Here is an 18,512-nt window from a genome sequence, read left to right as displayed (position 1 = left end):
CATTAAACACTTAAACTTATTAGTATTCACTCCTGGCCTTGATACACTCCTTCCATTTCATAATGTCTGATGTTTTAGAAAGCTTTTGGTATTTTAAAATGTAAGATGTTTTGAAAATTTTATGTTAATTTTAACTCTATTGAAATGTGCAATCAATTATATTTTAAAATCTTTTAATGATTGTTTGGATAGTTTTTAAAATATATATTTTTTTTTAACTAAGTTTTTTAATTTTTGTGTGTGTTTTATAAATAATATCTTATATTATAAAATTTATTAAATGGTAACTGTTTGAATTCGATTTGTTTGCTCTTTTTATGTTAACAAGTTGGAAACATAAACGCAAAGGAACCCTTCATGCATGCTGGCTTAATTGACATTGTGTTGTGTGTAAATTAAGTAAGAAGCTACTATAATGGTTTGTGGATTGTATCACCCGACCAATGGACACCACATGTTGCCAAGTATTGAAGCTCTGGAACAAATAATAAATAAATAAAATAAATTTGTTGTCCAAAATAAATAAATAAATAAATGCAAGTGAAGTGTGGTGTGGTGTGTGCTGGATATGCGTGGGCGAGTGGTGAGAAAAAGATTCAACGACCACCCAATTTCATCATTTAAGCCAACAATGTATGATAAATGCGATCAATAAATTCATCTATCTGCTACCTGCTCTCTCTCTCTCTTTCTTCATGAACATGAGTATGATAATATTATTTCTCACCCATTTACATACATCACCATCATACATACATGTCATCCTCCACAAGACTCACACTCCACAGCATGGGCTTTTCACGGTGGCTCAACCGCAGTGTGGGCTTCTTCGTCTTCTTCATCCTCGACATTGTCGATTTTTTGCTTTGCTTCACATACAGGACGCTTGATTTCTTCTTCGAGTCGGAGTGGAAACCCTGCTACTGTTGTCCGCCGCCCGAGGCCAAACAAGCGGCGGCCGGAGGGAACAGAGGCAGGAAAATGATAGTCTCGGAAAGATCAGGAGAGTACTCAAAGGTGGTCTCGCTTACAAGAACAAAGATCCATTTGGATGAGATCTCCGACACACTCTACTCACGTCCTTCACTTCTTGCCAAGCTGGTGAAGTGCTTCAAAAAGAATGCAGTGGAATGCAGTGACGAGAGATCACCGTCGACTAAGAAGAAGACACTACTAACCGTAAATTCCACGGTGGTCGAGAAGTTGCAAAGGACACCAAGATGGTCTGATTGCCATTGCACATTCTGCACTTCTTGGCTTTCCTCTTCCAGCTCTTCTCTTTTTGTCAACGTCCAACAACCCAAAGGTACATGATCCTACATTTTACATAATGTAACTAACAATAAAGGTTGTCCAAAAAAAGTAACTAACAATATAGATTTGTGTAAATAATCTTAACCCCCTGTTTTGATTTTTTAATCTCTCTCTAGTGTCTCGTGCAGCATGCATTCTCAATGCTAACCTTAGGATCATCTAAGAGCAGTTATAAATTACCATGAGAAAGATAAAAAAATGGTTCGTAAAGAATGCATGCTACCTTAAGATCAAATCAAGGAACAATTATGTGTATTATTCATTCTGTTGGGCCGTTTCACATTGGTACAATAAATTTACTTAGTTACTAAACTAAAATGGAAACTCTCATTTCATCATGGTTAAATATCCATTATTGTTAGGAATTGCCTTCAAAGATTTTTTTTTTTTTAAAAGGGGATAAAAATGAACTAGTATGCAAAAAAAAATCCGCATTGTACGTGTAACAGTGTTAAGTTAATTCCTGAGGATAAAGTGAATAATTTTGAATATGCAGACAACAAGGCACAAGAGAACGTAGTGTTCATACATGGGTTCTTATCATCATCCACGTTTTGGACGGAGACTCTGTTCCCAAACTTCTCAGACTCAGCCAAATCGAATTACAGGTTTTTAGCAGTGGATTTGTTGGGGTACGGGAAAAGTCCAAAGCCAAATGACTCACTGTATACATTGAAAGAGCATTTAGAGATGATAGAGAGATCAGTGATCTCTCAGTTCAGACTCAAGACATTCCACGTAGTCGCTCACTCCTTGGGGTGCATTTTGGCTCTTGCGCTCGCGGCTAAACACCCAGGAGCCATCAAGTCAATCACTTTATTGGCTCCTGTGAGTCTTGACTCGAACTATATATAATTTTCTTGAACAATCCTTCTGGTTATCATTAGGTGATTGATACATATGTAAAAATGCAGCCATATTATTCTGTGCCAAAGGGAGTGCAAGCGACACAGTATGTGATGAGAAAAATGGCGCCCAAGGAAGTGTGGCCTCCCATGGCCTTTGCAGCCTCTGTGGCTAGCTGGTACGAGCACCTTAGCCGCACCGTCAGTCTAGTCCTTTGCAAGAACCACCACTTGTTGGAATTTCTCACCAAGCTTCTCACCAGAAACAGGTACCTACTCAGGCATCTACTACTAGACCGGCGTAGTGTAATTACTGTCGCATGGGCATAATAAAATTGTACATAATGTAAATGCGCATAAATATTATTGCATTTTCACCTCTTCTAATAATATATATATTGTACCAATGAAAAAGGTAAATAATTGGGATGCTTATGATATATGCAGGATGCGGACGTACTTAATAGAAGGGTTCTTGTGTCACACACACAATGCATCATGGCACACACTACACAACATTATCTTCGGATCGGGGAGCAAGATAGAAGCTTATCTTGACCATGTCCGTGACAACGTGAACTGTGACGTCTCCGTCTTCCACGGCGGCCGTGATGAGCTGATCCCGGTAGAGTGCAGCTACGGCGTCAAGAGGAAAGTTCCACGCGCCAGAATCCACATAGTCCCTGATAAAGACCACATCACCATTGTGGTTGGGAGGCAAAAGGAGTTCGCTGGTGAGCTTGAGCTCATTTGGCGTAGATCCTCTACTACTTAAATTCATTTAAATTAGTTAACCCATCCTCGTTTAAGTATATATAATTATAAAAATACCAAACCCCAGTTCACCACTATCATTCAAATCATTATTTTATACCCATTTACTTTTGCATATTTCATTTACTAGTTCATGTTAAGAACACAAATATAACTTTGTCTCTTGATACTTTTTCATATTATTTTTGAATTTGAGAAAAATGTTGATACCGTAGAAACTCTATAAATTAATTCAAAAATAAGTACGATAGATAAATAAATATTTCCGGTCTCGAATTGGACCAATTCAAAATTCGATAAAATAATAAAACTTTATTTTTTACAATTTAGTCTTGTTAAATTCATAAATTAAAAATTATTATATATGAAGTTTATATAAGCATAAAAATATTATACTATTTATATTTATTCACAAGGAAATCCATTTTAATTTTTTCTTAACATTTTAATGTTATTTTATCAGATTACATCTAAAAATATCTGTATTGTATATTACATGTCTTGATACATCTCATAATCTAATAAAAAGATAAAGTTGAATCTAGTAAATATAAGGAGTAAATAACACTGTAAAGCTATAAAAACACTGTAAAGCTATTATTATTTTTATTTTACATCAAAATAGATAATTTTTTAAAATATTTTTTTAATTAAGAACTTTATAAATTGATAAAATATCAAAATTCTATCATCATTAATTTATAATTTTTTAACGTAGTTTAGCGGCTAAGAATAAAGCGGATTGCAGTGACCGTCCAATTCTTTCGAGTCTTGAGTGTAAATGTAATGAATGTACATAGAGACATTTCTGGATGAAATTTCTATTCAATTTGGGATATAGAAGAAGAAAAAGGAGATAAACAAATAAATATACAACAAAGATCTTAACGCATAGAACATTGTGAAATAACAAATTAGAGGCCGAACGTTGGCCACATTAGATATTACATTCTGAGGAATGCCACTTCAGCTCCAAGCCACCAATGTACCCGCATATCCCATTGACACTATATGTCACTACAACTCAAAAACTAACGATATAATAACGAAAACTAAAATATTTAAAGGAAGAGAACCTAATCTGTTCTCTACATTAGTAAAACCCTCTGTTCGAAAATATTATATAACGCTGTGTTTTCGCCCGCGTTTACGTGTCACGTGACACGAGTGTGGGCTGTGGTGAATAAGACCAACTCGTCTCTGTTACATTGGCCCGTGTGGAGTGTGAATAAGACCAACTCTTCCAAAATTGTTTTTGGCCAATTTCACTAAAAGTCTTCGAGGGTGATTGGTCGGGGCTTAGGATGTATCAAGTGTATTTAGATATTTTATCTATCTAAAGTTATAAAAATTATCTATCAAGCTTTATTTAGTTTTTAAAACCAAAAAAAAAAAGAAAATGGTTATCGTTTCCATCAACTTTCAATATTTCTCGTAATTCGATCGTTAATTAAATGCAAAGTTTTTATATAATTTAGTCGTAAAGTAACAACTTTTTACGACGACTTGTACATATTGTGGTAAATAAGTCATAAATTTTGACTACTTTACGAAGAATATATTTTGTTGTAAGTTTACACCTATTTTACGACGATTTTTTATTTCATCATAACTTCATTATCAACGTAATTTACGACCGTAACGCGTAGTCGTTATAACTTTGTTTTCTTGTAGTGTACATGAGTAAATTTTACATACTATATTTTACAGTGAAATTTTTACAGCCAACCAATCATCAATTTTATCCTGATAAAATATTTAGAGATCTATCGATACTGAAACCCAAAATATCTTGTCTTTTCTGCGATTTTTTTTTTTCAATCGAAGCAATACAAAGGGAGAAAAGAGCGGATAAACGTCTGATCATCACTCGCTATCCTCACAGAAGCGATGGTTAGCAAAGCTAGTTTAGGTTGTTACCGAAGCTTGGTTGATGTTAATGAAGATTGTTTAGGACCTTTAGGTTGGTTAGCGAATCTTAGTTAGTAAGTGAAGCTTAGTTGATGATCTATAATGACGCTTCAACAACACAATAAGAGATTCAAGTTTATTTATTTAGATGGTTAGTGATGCCTCATGCTTGTTATATGAATACATGCTTTCTTAGTTCAAGGTAATTAAGCACAAATTTATCTGTTTGATTAATCACTGATTTTTATATTTTTGTGGTGATGTGTCTGTAAGAGGAGCATTGAAAGGAAAGACTGTCTTGCTAGTAACTCATCAAGTAGACTTCCTTCCTAACGTTGATTGCTTGTTGGGTTTGTGATCTAAAATTTTGCCAATGGGTGGTTTCATTTTCACAGGTTATGAGGAATGGAATGATTGTGTAGTCAGGAAGCTAAGAAGAACTAGTGAGCAATGAGTTAGATTTTGGAGTTTTGGTGGCGGTGCACGAGACATAAATTGAGCTAGTTGAAGCTGGCCCGGCATCAGCAGCAGCATCAAATGTGGCAATGGTATCACCAAGAATACAAAGATCGATCTCTGTAGAGTCTCCTCGTCAACCTCCAACACCAAAATATCCAAAAATACATAGAACTACTTCACTAGAGTCTCCAAGAATGCAGAGGATTACTTCAATGGAGTCTCCTCGTTTAGGCAAGCTAAACTATGAACACATCAATTCATTCCTTGGCTCAAACATCCCATAAGATGGATCAAGACTGATCAAAGACGAAAAAAGATAAGTCGAACAAGTGAGCTTTCAAGTTTACAAACTCTACTCAACTGAAGCTTATACGTCTGGCCGAGAATGATACTCGTTCTCTTCTTCTGTGGCTTGGCAAGGTTATATAATTACTAGAGATTACTAGCTTGCCTATGCAAGAAGAAACAACAATTATGATATAACTTGATATTTGATGAATATCTTACATATTATAAATTTATAACTTACTAAAAGACTACTCCGCTCGTATTCTTCGAGTTTATCTCAATTTTAAAATAATTCGTTAGGTATGGAATTGCTGCACCGAACAAGGGTAAAACCCGGCCATATCTCAAATCTGATCAAGCCCATGAAAAAACAATAAAGTCCAACACTCGTAGATAGACAATACATAAAAAAAATTTAGAAGATTTAACTTTTTGGTCTAAATGTTAAAATTTGTACCTAGTATTCGTTAACATTGTTGTTGCGAATACAATTTATTACATAAGAATTAACAGCCACAAGCCCATTAACTGTAAAGGTCAACAAAATCGAAGTATAACTCCAAAAGTGGATGAGACAAATTATTTGGTGCAGCAAAAGAAAGAGATGCCCTCATACACCTATCGACGACTACGAAGAAATCGTGTTCTCGGATGATACAATATCCCTGAAATTTCTAGCACTGCGTTCATGCCAATGTTGTATATGTGACTGACACATGAGTTGAAACACAAGGAAGATCGGAGCTAAAGAAGCAGACCGACTTGGATCGTGCCACAGCTAGGAAGTTCAACTTAAATCAGTGATGTCGAATAAGGTTAAAGGAATAAGTCTCTCGGAAGATCATTTTGATTGTTTACACATTTTTTAGTAAGTACGTTGGGGGCTGTAAGAAATTCAAGCAACCGACTCTCTTTCTAGTATACAAATAGAGGCTATGTTCGTAGCTGAACTAAGCAGTCTTTCGACGACATGCGTAAATGGCATCTCATTAGGGTGCTGTTTTTTTTTTAGGTTTAGACCATGATTAACCTAAGTCTTTTAATTGGGATTCTTAGCTTCGGCTAAGAGCCAGTTCTTAGCTTTTCTTAGATTTTAACTAAAAAAAGTAAGAACCGTCTCTTAAATAAGTAGCCGAAAAGTATAAAAAAAAATATCAAATCATGAATTAAGAACTCCGGCTAAAAGATATGAGTTAATCATGCTCTTAGTTTGTATTATTTTATATTTTTGTGCTTTCTGAGATTTGAAAATAGAAAATTAAAATTAAACCTGAATTTAATGTGTTTCATATATCAATTGGTGTAAGCTTATTCAAACCCCAACTCATGTTTGAGAACAGAAAATAGTCGGCTCAATTAATCATCCTCGAGTCAATTTTTGTAGCAAGGAGATGGATCAAGGCCCAATCTTATACCCAGGGCCGGCTTAAGGGTAGGGGCAAAATGGCATGGACCCCGGACCAATTTTTTTATAAAAAAATTAGGAATAGAGACTCAATTTTTTAAAAATTATCTATAAATATATGTGAAACAATATTTAAAGTAATTTTACACTAGGGTCCGATATCTTTGAGCCGGTCCTGCTTATACCAGCGATCATCAGAATAGAAGATCCATTCATTATCATTATTCACTGATGAAACGTAACAAAAACGATTGTTAGTACCAGGGGCGGATCTAGGCAATGTTTCCACTGGGTGCACTAATAATAATAGAACAAAAAAAGAATGAGTTTAAGGATCGAATCCAGACTATTATGGGTGCACAACTTTAATTTTCCATATAACCTATCAGTTTCTTTACGTTTTCCATTACCAAATGTAAAATATATATAAATATTATGGGTGCACAGGCCCCAATAGTACAAAGTCTGGCTTCGTCTCTGATTAGTACTAATGTGATGATTGTTTACATGGTTTTAAAATTTTAGATTTTGTGATGATAAATAAAAATTAGATTTTGTTTTTTACGTGTTGGTTGTTTGAATTAGTTTTTGGTTTTTGATTTTCATCTTTTGGTTTTTTAGTTTTTAGTTTAAAGATTTTTGGTTTTATATTTTGCTGTATCTTTTATTTTTTTAATAAATAAATAAGATATTATTTATTTTAAAATTATTTTAAAATAATACACCAAAATAGCAATATAATATTTAGTTACAATTAAAATTTATCAAAATATAGCGACTGATATTTAAAAATAAAAATATATTGGCATGTTCTAAATTATTATATTTTATAAAAATATATATTTTACTAACATATAAATCATAAATATCTATAAATTATAAAATTAAAAATACTTCAAATTTTGAAACTATTTATAAAAATTAATTGTTATTGGTATTTTTTCAAAATTAATATAATTATTGTATTAATAAAATTTTATGCTTTTATGACTTTAATATAATTTATTTTTATGATTTTCTACTTGTCTTAATACGTTGAGTCATAAAGCCTTTCCACTCAAACCCCATAATGTCTTGTTAGTTATATTTGGATTTTGTGCTTTCATTTCACCGGATGTAGCCGAGCCCGACACTCAAAAACCTGTGGAACTTCAATCAGCTTATTTGGCATTCTTCTTTCAACTTTTATGTGATTTGGAAAAATAATCTTTTAGAAGTTGATATTGGCCACTGAAACGGTTTTGGTGTTTAAAAGGAAGTTCAATCTTTTTACGTTGAGACAATTACAAAAAAAATAGACACATAATGATGGAAATTGCAAGGCGAGGGAGGGAGTGGTCATAAACTTGATAAATAATGTAATGGTGGCCATGTGAACAATACAACACAAACATACACTAGAGAAAATGAACTGTATTGATAGGATGCTCGACACTGCCCACTTGAGGCCATGTGCCACAATCCTCCAGTCAGGGGTAAAACCGCCATTCCCTAACTCCTTTGACTTTCACCAATTTATACGAGCTAAGCTTTTCAGAGACAAAACTCACTCACCAATCAAAGACAGAGAAAGAGAGAGATGGGAATGATGAGTTTGAGCAGCGTAACGGTTTTGGTGATGATACTGCTAGTGCAAGTGTCTTCGACGCAGTACAAAGTTGGGGACTTGGACTCATGGGGTATCCCGACTGATGCTAAAGTATACACGAAATGGCCCAAATCTCACTCTTTCAAGATCGGTGACTCCCTCTGTAAGTAAAAAAAGTATTCAATTCAATTCATGAATTTATTATTAAACAAGATATCTAAACTCATTAATCTGAAACAGTGTTCTTGTACCCACCAAGCGAAGATTCAATGATTCAAGTGACAGCTTCCAACTTCAAGAGCTGCAACACCAAAGATCCGATCTTGTACATGAACGACGGCAACTCTCTCTTCAACCTCACCCAAAACGGAACCTTTTACTTCACCAGCGGACATCCTGGCCACTGTCAAAAGTACCAGAAGCTCATTGTCTCCGTCGGCACTTATGTAACAGCCCGATTCCCCGGAGTCCGACCGGGGTTATCGAAGGGGCGTTATGGACACGTGTCTACTCATCTAGACAACCCTACGTGTCCCGTTACTGGTCCCGAGAGACGAGCGCATAACCTTCTTTGAAATACCGTCATACCCACATCCATATACTTCTACTTACAGTCCTGCGCACAGGAAAAATGGAAATGGAGGGGTGAGCAACAAGTTACTCAGTGAAGTGGTTCTAGACCAGCCTGCCCGCATGACACTCTATACTACTCCATGCGGGAACTAGGACTGACTAGCCACTACAATCAGTTAATGCATTTTCATCATTTCCTAATGTTATCTGCAATTTCCACAATCACTTCCATTCATTTCTAACAACCTAGCGATCAATCAATACAATGATCTCACTCATTGCCACACACGTCAAACCCTAGACTTAACCGACTCCTCTTGTCCGTCCGACCCGACCCTATGACACCTTTAACTCCCCGTTACCCGACCATGAGCTAAAACCCTACAATGCACATCCTTTTCAACTTCTCATCTTTTCCTCTTTTCCTCTTTTCCTCTTTTCCTCAGTGGGTAGCCCCCCACTAGGCTTCTACCCCATATTCATGTGGATTCGCCACATCTCCTATGGGTGCTTCCATATTCATGTGGATTCGCCACATCTCCTATGGATACCTAGCTTGGACCACTTACCCCACCTACAAACCTTAGACTCTCTATATGCTTTCCCACCCATGCTTAACCTTAACATCCTTCTTTCATACTTTTACTTATCATTTCACTTCCTTATCGTTTTCACTTAATCCTCCCCATTCCCAATTACTTTCCCTTTTCATTCATACTTGAACTTGGACTAAATCACTAGACGCCACCCGTTATCGGTGTCACACACAATACACATCGCATTCAAGTTCTACTTCAATAACGTTTATAATCATTGCTCATCTATCATCCTAGCATTTGTTCCTCTCTAGCATCCTAACTTCAATCACAACAACACATGGGACAACACAACCAAACATACAAGTATCAACTACCAATCAATCATTACCACGACAATTCAATTCAGTTCATCAAGTCCCATTTATCAGTATGAGGGTTCTTATGCATCATGATTCATTCATCTATCATCCTAGCAATACCATGTCCTATCAACCTAACTCCCAATCAGGGTCTAATCAAGCCTAACTCCAACATAAAGGAGTATACAGAACCATGAAAGAAGGTTGGGTTCGAAACACTCCACCTTAGCCTAGATCTGGATCTGGATCTGGAACAGGAGACAAAGGGGATGAGATCTGAACAGATCTGGAACAAGTAAACAAGAGAGACGAGATCTGGTCACCACCACAACACCACACATCCACCACCATCACCACACTCGGACGATCACCCCATCACCACTTGGACGACCACCACCACCACCACCGGCGGCTCGGCTTGCTCTCGGGGGACTCACGGCGAGGAGAGAGGAAGAGAACCAACGGAAAGAGAAAGGAGAGGGAGAGGGAGAGAGAGGAGGCGTGAGAGAAGAAGAGAGAAGAGGAAAAGGGAAGCTTGACGGCTAGGGTTTTCTAGTCTCTCTAAATCTCTGCAGAGCTTCGCTCTAGTTTCAGAATGAGAGAAAAATGAGAGGAGGCAGCTTTATTTATAGGAAAAGGAGGGAACCCTAGGTCATTTACCCTAATGGGCTGCAGTCTTAACGGGCTCTCCTTAAGAAAATTTTTGGGCTAGGAACCGGGCCGTTACAATTCTCCCCTGTTAATCGGAATTCGTCCCCGAATTCCAAGCCCTAGACTTCCAAACTTAACATCCGATAACAAAAGGAACTCACACAATCACACATCATACAAGGGAGGCACACAAGGCGAGAACAACTTTGCTCGGGGATCTTTTAAAAACCAATGAATGAATTAAGCTCAAAAAGAAATTTTGCAAATACAATGGATCCGATCAAAATCATAATAACGTATAGATATAATGGGTGGTTTTGAAATCATTTCCAGGAGTGTTAGAAGAAACAAAACTTTTACAAACTCTTTTCTTTTAATGAAAACAAGTTTTTTTTTTTTTTTTTTTTTTTTTTTTTTTTTTCGAAAACGTCGGAAATGCTGATCCCTTAGGACAGAACTAAGGGATCTTAACCCGCTCTGATACCAATTGTAACAGCCCGATTCCCCGGAGTCCGACCGGGGTTATCGAAGGGGCGTTATGGACACGTGTCTACTCATCTAGACAACCCTACGTGTCCCGTTACTGGTCCCGAGAGACGAGCGCATAACCTTCTTTGAAATACCGTCATACCCACATCCATATACTTCTACTTACAGTCCTGCGCACAGGAAAAATGGAAATGGAGGGGTGAGCAACAAGTTACTCAGTGAAGTGGTTCTAGACCAGCCTGCCCGCATGACACTCTATACTACTCCATGCGGGAACTAGGACTGACTAGCCACTACAATCAGTTAATGCATTTTCATCATTTCCTAATGTTATCTGCAATTTCCACAATCACTTCCATTCATTTCTAACAACCTAGCGATCAATCAATACAATGATCTCACTCATTGCCACACACGTCAAACCCTAGACTTAACCGACTCCTCTTGTCCGTCCGACCCGACCCTATGACACCTTTAACTCCCCGTTACCCGACCATGAGCTAAAACCCTACAATGCACATCCTTTTCAACTTCTCATCTTTTCCTCTTTTCCTCTTTTCCTCTTTTCCTCAGTGGGTAGCCCCCCACTAGGCTTCTACCCCATATTCATGTGGATTCGCCACATCTCCTATGGGTGCTTCCATATTCATGTGGATTCGCCACATCTCCTATGGATACCTAGCTTGGACCACTTACCCCACCTACAAACCTTAGACTCTCTATATGCTTTCCCACCCATGCTTAACCTTAACATCCTTCTTTCATACTTTTACTTATCATTTCACTTCCTTATCGTTTTCACTTAATCCTCCCCATTCCCAATTACTTTCCCTTTTCATTCATACTTGAACTTGGACTAAATCACTAGACGCCACCCGTTATCGGTGTCACACACAATACACATCGCATTCAAGTTCTACTTCAATAACGTTTATAATCATTGCTCATCTATCATCCTAGCATTTGTTCCTCTCTAGCATCCTAACTTCAATCACAACAACACATGGGACAACACAACCAAACATACAAGTATCAACTACCAATCAATCATTACCACGACAATTCAATTCAGTTCATCAAGTCCCATTTATCAGTATGAGGGTTCTTATGCATCATGATTCATTCATCTATCATCCTAGCAATACCATGTCCTATCAACCTAACTCCCAATCAGGGTCTAATCAAGCCTAACTCCAACATAAAGGAGTATACAGAACCATGAAAGAAGGTTGGGTTCGAAACACTCCACCTTAGCCTAGATCTGGATCTGGATCTGGAACAGGAGACAAAGGGGATGAGATCTGAACAGATCTGGAACAAGTAAACAAGAGAGACGAGATCTGGTCACCACCACAACACCACACATCCACCACCATCACCACACTCGGACGATCACCCCATCACCACTTGGACGACCACCACCACCACCACCGGCGGCTCGGCTTGCTCTCGGGGGACTCACGGCGAGGAGAGAGGAAGAGAACCAACGGAAAGAGAAAGGAGAGGGAGAGGGAGAGAGAGGAGGCGTGAGAGAAGAAGAGAGAAGAGGAAAAGGGAAGCTTGACGGCTAGGGTTTTCTAGTCTCTCTAAATCTCTGCAGAGCTTCGCTCTAGTTTCAGAATGAGAGAAAAATGAGAGGAGGCAGCTTTATTTATAGGAAAAGGAGGGAACCCTAGGTCATTTACCCTAATGGGCTGCAGTCTTAACGGGCTCTCCTTAAGAAAATTTTTGGGCTAGGAACCGGGCCGTTACAACTTACTCCGCCGAAGCAGACGCCTTGTCTCCCTCCTCTTCTTCTGCCGATGCCGACGCTCCTTCTTACCAAAACGCATTTGGATCGATCCCACTCTCTCAGAAATCTTCGTCTTCATCGCTGCTATTCTCCACCGTCGTTGCTTCGCTGGCCTGCGCTGTCGTCGTCGTCGGTGCTCTCATGTGAAAATGGCAATTATTGAATTTTTTATTATTATTTAGCAAATAGTGATTGGTTCCTTTTTTTTTACTTTTGGATCTCTTTTTAATTATTTATTATACCTCCAAGTCTCCATTTCTTGTCGTTTTGTCCAAATCTGGAACTTCTCACAAAAGCTATTAATCATGTTTGCTTACATAAACCAAAGCGGTGAGAAATGAAAACTTTGAAAGAAGGCAACAATCATAACCCAACCAAATCCGTGGCTACTATATAAGTGGGGAATCAAAACGACCAGACTTACGGAAGTGTTTCTCCATTTGGTCAAAACAAAAACGAAAAATGCACATGCTGTTTGACAAAAAAAAAAAATGCACATGCCAAAAGAATACATGTCCACAAGGTCATTGTATTCTTCTACGCAAAGCTGCCTGAACATGCTTAGGCTATGAATAGAAGAGTGAGAGAAAAACAGATGATCTGCTGATATGCAGGAGAACTGCATTTGAAACACCATTCAGACATTTGGTGATGTTCACCCTTTTTTTCTGAACCAATAAATAATTGTCATAAATCATTAATATATTTAATTTTCTTCTATAAATTGTATATTTTCATTCTATTTTACTTACAACTTTGATGATATAAAAAAATATTCATTGTCTATTTATCTCTATTTTTATTTTTCTTATATAAAATTTACATTTATTTAAATTGTTTATATGATGCATGTGTTTTCAATTATAATATGTATTATGTAAATATATAGTATTATGGTTAAATATATGTATATTAATGAAAGATAGATGTAATAATGACTAATGTTTTTTATATTTTTATTTTAAAATTATAGAAACAAGGTTATAGTAACATTTATTACTTTTTCATTTATAACTATTTATGTATTGTATTTATATATTACATATTTTTTTGTAATTTTTATTATTTAAATATATAATCTTGATGATCCTGATATCTGGATGCTTTCGAAAGAGACCCGACTAGCGACTAATGACTGTCCACTGGAGTTAAGCCATGAACCCACCGAAGGCATCCAGGGGCTACCTTTTTCACCCTATTTTAATTGATGGTGGTCGGGACTCGAACCTAGATAGCAGAACTCACAGCCGTGAGCTTTTTACCACCATGCCACTATATATATAATATAATCTACTTTATTTAAACTGTTTTTATCATTCTAAACTCAAATAGACTATTTGATGTTTTTCTCCCACTTAGTCTGCACTTGATCCATTATATGTGTGATTTGCATTGGTTCAATTGCTTTTACCATTAGAGTATTCAGTACTGGTCCTCTTTTAATTATGATAAGTCTATGGGCCTTTGTCTTACATAAACACACACACTCAAAAACTCAATCATCACTTTAAAGCCAAAAATCTTTAATTTCATGTTTCTTACTACAAACGTTTTGGGATGGAACTACTAAACTATCAACAGCTTTCTTTGCCATCCACTAAACAAATATGGAAGAAAAATAAAATCCGATGTAAGAAATCAACAAAAGCATACATAATGAGTAGTAAGTGAGTCCTATACGTCATGTTTGGTGGTCAAAAGAGGAGGAGTGTGGTGGATTTTGTTGTTGAAAGAGGTGAACAAGTGAGTAGAAGAGTTGAAGCCTAGTGATGTGTGGCTTTGCCTCGACGATCAAGTGTGCCCATATCCTTCCCTGTCTCGTTACCATGACTCCTTTCAAAATGTTCAAACCTAGACCTCTCACCACATGTGCAATCTCAAGAAACTCATCCCCATTTTCCTGGCACACCATCTCTATCTGCATTTGTCCTTGCGGCTTCAAATCCTCCACGATGATCGGACATACCACTGACTCATCATCCCCCACTTCCAACGCCCACGTTCTCTCTTTCTCCTTCACCAGCTGCCACATACGTTGCCAATTTAATCATCATCAAAAGAACAAAAATATATATTTGTTTTACTCCTCCCTTTTGGAGTGAAAGACTATGTTTCTTTACTTGATATAATGAAGGTTTGCCCAAAAAAAAGAAAAACAAATAGTAGATTTGTTTCATCATTTTAAGAGACTCACCTTAGGCTGGTACGGTTGTTTGAGTTTGTCAGCGTACTTGGCGATGCTTTGCATGAACACCATGTGTCTTATCGTCAGATCAAGCAGTGTATCAATGCTACACTGTTCACAAACAAGAAAGATTCAAAATAAAATTTGTGATGATCTCAATGCTAATCTCTAATCATTTAGTTAATTAAGATGTGTGTTTTACCTTAGCTCCATTTGGAATCATCCCTCGTAGCTCCTTGATACGGTCTTGTATCATCTGCCTGTCTTTAGGCCTCGGCTTCCTGCTTTCTCCTGCCTTTGCTCTTTTCTTCTTCTTCTTCACTCCTTCTTCTTGAGGTTTCTTCCAGTTCCCTGCCATGTCTTCATCAATCCACATCGGAGGATTAAGAGGTGTTAGTGTCTCCGCTTGAGTCATGAAGAAGCTTGAGCTTGTTGAGTTGTCAAGTTTCCGTCTTTTGCTCTGATTCAGGCCAGAATAAGAATCTTCTTGTTGCACATTTGTGAGACAACTAGTGCTGTTGCTAAGGCTAGTGCTTATGAGCTCAGAGAATAACTGTCCTTTCTGCGGACAATCATAGGAATGGATCCCCAAAAGATCCTTGTCGTTTCCTTGGATCACCATGGAGCATTCCTGTTCTTGGGAATCATCATCAGCCAGCAGCTGGTAAAGATCGTCCCAAGAGTAAGAGTTGAGAATGTCGAACACAGAATCATCATCTTCATTAATGTCTGAAGAAGAAGGGTTTGGGGATGCTTCAAAGGCTGGTTTATCGAAGAGCAAAGAAGGGGGATTATTATCTTCTTCGGTGAAGATGTCATCGAAGCTGAGTTCTTGAAAATATTCAGGGACAAGCTCACAGTCTACCAGTGGTACTAGAGACTCAAACAAAGTATCAAGATCTACCGACTGATCCTTTACTTTCAAAGAATGCTTCTCCTGCAGAGCTCTTTCTGTTTCTTCCAACATCTCTCGGCTCTCAACAATCTCAACATAGAGATACATGCAAAAAACACTAATTTAGTCCTTTGACTTCCACAGCAAGCAATATAAATTTCATTGGAAAACATTTTTTTTATTTTTATATGCAAAAACCTTTTGAGTAGACCCTAACTGAACAACGCCGCTTGATCCTATTGGAATGATTGCGATACTCTGTAAATTTACCATCCATATATAAGAATCTGATTTTAAATACATCATATGAACCCTATTAACTTTGAAACAAATTAAAATTTACCTTAAAGCCAGAGATAAACTGATTCTGAAACTCATGCTCACACTGCAGAAGAACATTCAAACGTCCTTATTCTTCATAATATTTGGACATAAGAGAATCAAACATAAATGTGAAGAAGGTAAACAAAACCTGAACAAGTGTGTCTGAGAACAGCCATTGGTAGTTACCGGTTAAAGCAGCTTCCCCCACGATGCTGGAGTAATCAAAGAGAGAAGACTAATGAAGATACATAAATATATTAATATACATTGAATGAATATTTGAGCTTCTTACCCTTGGCCTAAGACATGAGTCTTAAGAATCATATCATCAACGAGTGTGGCTGATTGTTCATCATTGTGTGTTTCTTCAACTCTCAGTAACCTGAAAATGAAATCATAATTTTCCATCCAAGAAAATTAATTCACAGTAACATCTCAAAGTATGCAAAAATGAAATCAACCTAAGACAAATCAATGAGATAAAAATGGAAAGAACAGAAAAACTAGTTTTATGGAAATCTAATTCAAGAAAGAAGCATGCAAAAGAGGGAGAAGTTACATGGGATTAATGGGGTCAGAGCGCCAATAGACAGCATAAGACCATCCGTAGCTGAAACATAGACTCTTTAATATCTGCTTAACCTCCATATCCATCATCAGCAAACTTAAGAATCCAAGGCTCACAAAACCCGAGAAGACTTCTTAAATTATTTATGAATGATCTCCACTTATATGTACTTATAGATAATGGATCTCGAACTCTTAAAAAGGTAGAAAATTTTGTCTTCTTCAGAAACCAAACTCCGAAGACAAAAGCTGGAAAACAGAGAAGAAGAAATGTCTGCTTATGGTTTTTCTTTTAATCTGCAGAAAGAAAAAAAACAGAGAGAATTGCTTTGCTTTTTGTTCAAGCAATTTAAAAGGAGTTTAAAGCCTTTGTCCTTCTATAGATATAAGCTATATAAGCATATAATGTGTGTGTACACTTTGTGATTCCATAGGAAGTGGAAGAGCCTTTTTGTCTGAGGAAGAGGAGAGAGAGATGTTGCATTGCATGACTTTAAAGTTATAATAGTAAAAGATACTGATTTATTGTATTTTGATTTGTTTGCCGGTGTCCAGTCACGCTTTTGCCCCGCAAGTGACGATAATTACACCTGTTATTACCGGTTAGTGAAAAGTCTGCTTCCTTTTATGTGGTATTATGTATTTATTTGCTGTCTTTTGAAAATTAATACGGGGGAGGATCTTCGATGTATCTCTCCGTAAAAAGGGATTTGATTTTACTTTAATATGGATTAATGAATACCCGATACGAATTTATGATGTACTTTAATAGTATAAGATATTGACTTATTATTGGATTCACCTCTAGGTCAATAAAATTGTGTTATTTCATATTCAATATCTTTTATAAAAAGAAATAAAATATTGTCAATTTATATTATGTTTTTAAAATATAAAGATAAAAAAATAAATAAAAAATAATAGCAATTACAAAAAAAAAATTTTTAACGAGCAAAACACTAAATCCTAAATCATAATCCTTAAACTCTAAACTCTTGGGTAAACTCTAAATACTTGAATAAAAATTAAAAACACTAAACACTAAAACATTCAAGGGTTTAGGGTTTTAGTGTTTAGTATTTTTTATTTAGAGTTTATGATTTATCCAAGGGTTTATGGTTTATCCAAGGGTGTAGGATTTATGATTTAGGGTTTAGAGATTATGATTTAGGGTTTAGTGTTTTGCTGACGACGTTAAAAATATTTTTTTTAATTCTCTTTTCTATAACTACTATCTTTTTATTTTTTTATCGTTTTATTTTAAAAACATAATATAACTTGACAAGATTTTGTTTTATTTTATAAAAGATAGCAAATTTAAAATAATGAAATTCAATTGGTTAGTGAACTTAAAGGTTTATTTAGGGGGTGAACCCAAGAATAATTCTAAGATATTAGACCATTATTATCTCCAGTCTTTTAACTGGGGTTCTTAACTTCGGCTAAGAGATATTTTTTAGTTTTTCTAAAATTTTAACTAAGAAAAACTAAAAACTGTCTCTTAAATAAGATATATAAAAGTCGTTTTCTAGCAAAAAAAAAATGTCAAAGCAT

The 18,512-nt window shown here is 36.4% G+C and overlaps 3 protein-coding genes across 3 annotated transcripts; 2 read left to right on the top strand and 1 right to left on the bottom strand.

The window, feature by feature from the left end:
- Positions 1 to 729: 729 nt before the first annotated feature.
- On the top strand, positions 730 to 3,128 carry LOC103838188 (probable lysophospholipase BODYGUARD 1). Its single transcript, XM_009114613.3, has 4 exons — positions 730 to 1,306; positions 1,811 to 2,142; positions 2,229 to 2,428; positions 2,607 to 3,128. The coding sequence occupies exons 1-4, from the start codon at positions 757 to 759 to the stop codon at positions 2,932 to 2,934; spliced, it is 1,410 nt and encodes a 469-aa protein (XP_009112861.1). The 5' UTR covers positions 730 to 756; the 3' UTR covers positions 2,935 to 3,128.
- Positions 3,129 to 8,420: 5,292 nt separating this feature from the next.
- LOC117128502 (early nodulin-like protein 1) lies at positions 8,421 to 13,134 on the top strand. Its single transcript, XM_033281025.1, has 3 exons — positions 8,421 to 8,747; positions 8,825 to 9,062; positions 12,933 to 13,134. The coding sequence occupies exons 1-3, from the start codon at positions 8,576 to 8,578 to the stop codon at positions 13,132 to 13,134; spliced, it is 612 nt and encodes a 203-aa protein (XP_033136916.1). The 5' UTR covers positions 8,421 to 8,575.
- LOC103838190 (transcription factor bHLH157) lies at positions 13,078 to 17,905 on the bottom strand. Its single transcript, XM_009114614.3, has 8 exons — positions 16,951 to 17,905; positions 16,684 to 16,773; positions 16,540 to 16,603; positions 16,411 to 16,452; positions 16,266 to 16,325; positions 15,375 to 16,157; positions 15,182 to 15,283; positions 13,078 to 15,010 (listed from the first exon to the last, which is right to left on the bottom strand). Exons 1-8 carry the CDS (start codon positions 17,046 to 17,048, stop codon positions 14,669 to 14,671), a joined length of 1,581 nt encoding a protein of 526 aa, XP_009112862.2. The 5' UTR covers positions 17,049 to 17,905; the 3' UTR covers positions 13,078 to 14,668.
- Between the last annotated feature and the right edge of the window lie 607 nt (positions 17,906 to 18,512).

The sequence above is a fragment of the Brassica rapa genome, chromosome A09 (genome assembly GCF_000309985.2).
Source record: "Brassica rapa cultivar Chiifu-401-42 chromosome A09, CAAS_Brap_v3.01, whole genome shotgun sequence".
Classification (NCBI taxonomy): domain Eukaryota; kingdom Viridiplantae; phylum Streptophyta; class Magnoliopsida; order Brassicales; family Brassicaceae; genus Brassica; species Brassica rapa.
The sequence above is the reverse complement of the archived record's forward strand: the minus strand, read 5'-3'. Positions and strand labels throughout refer to the sequence as shown.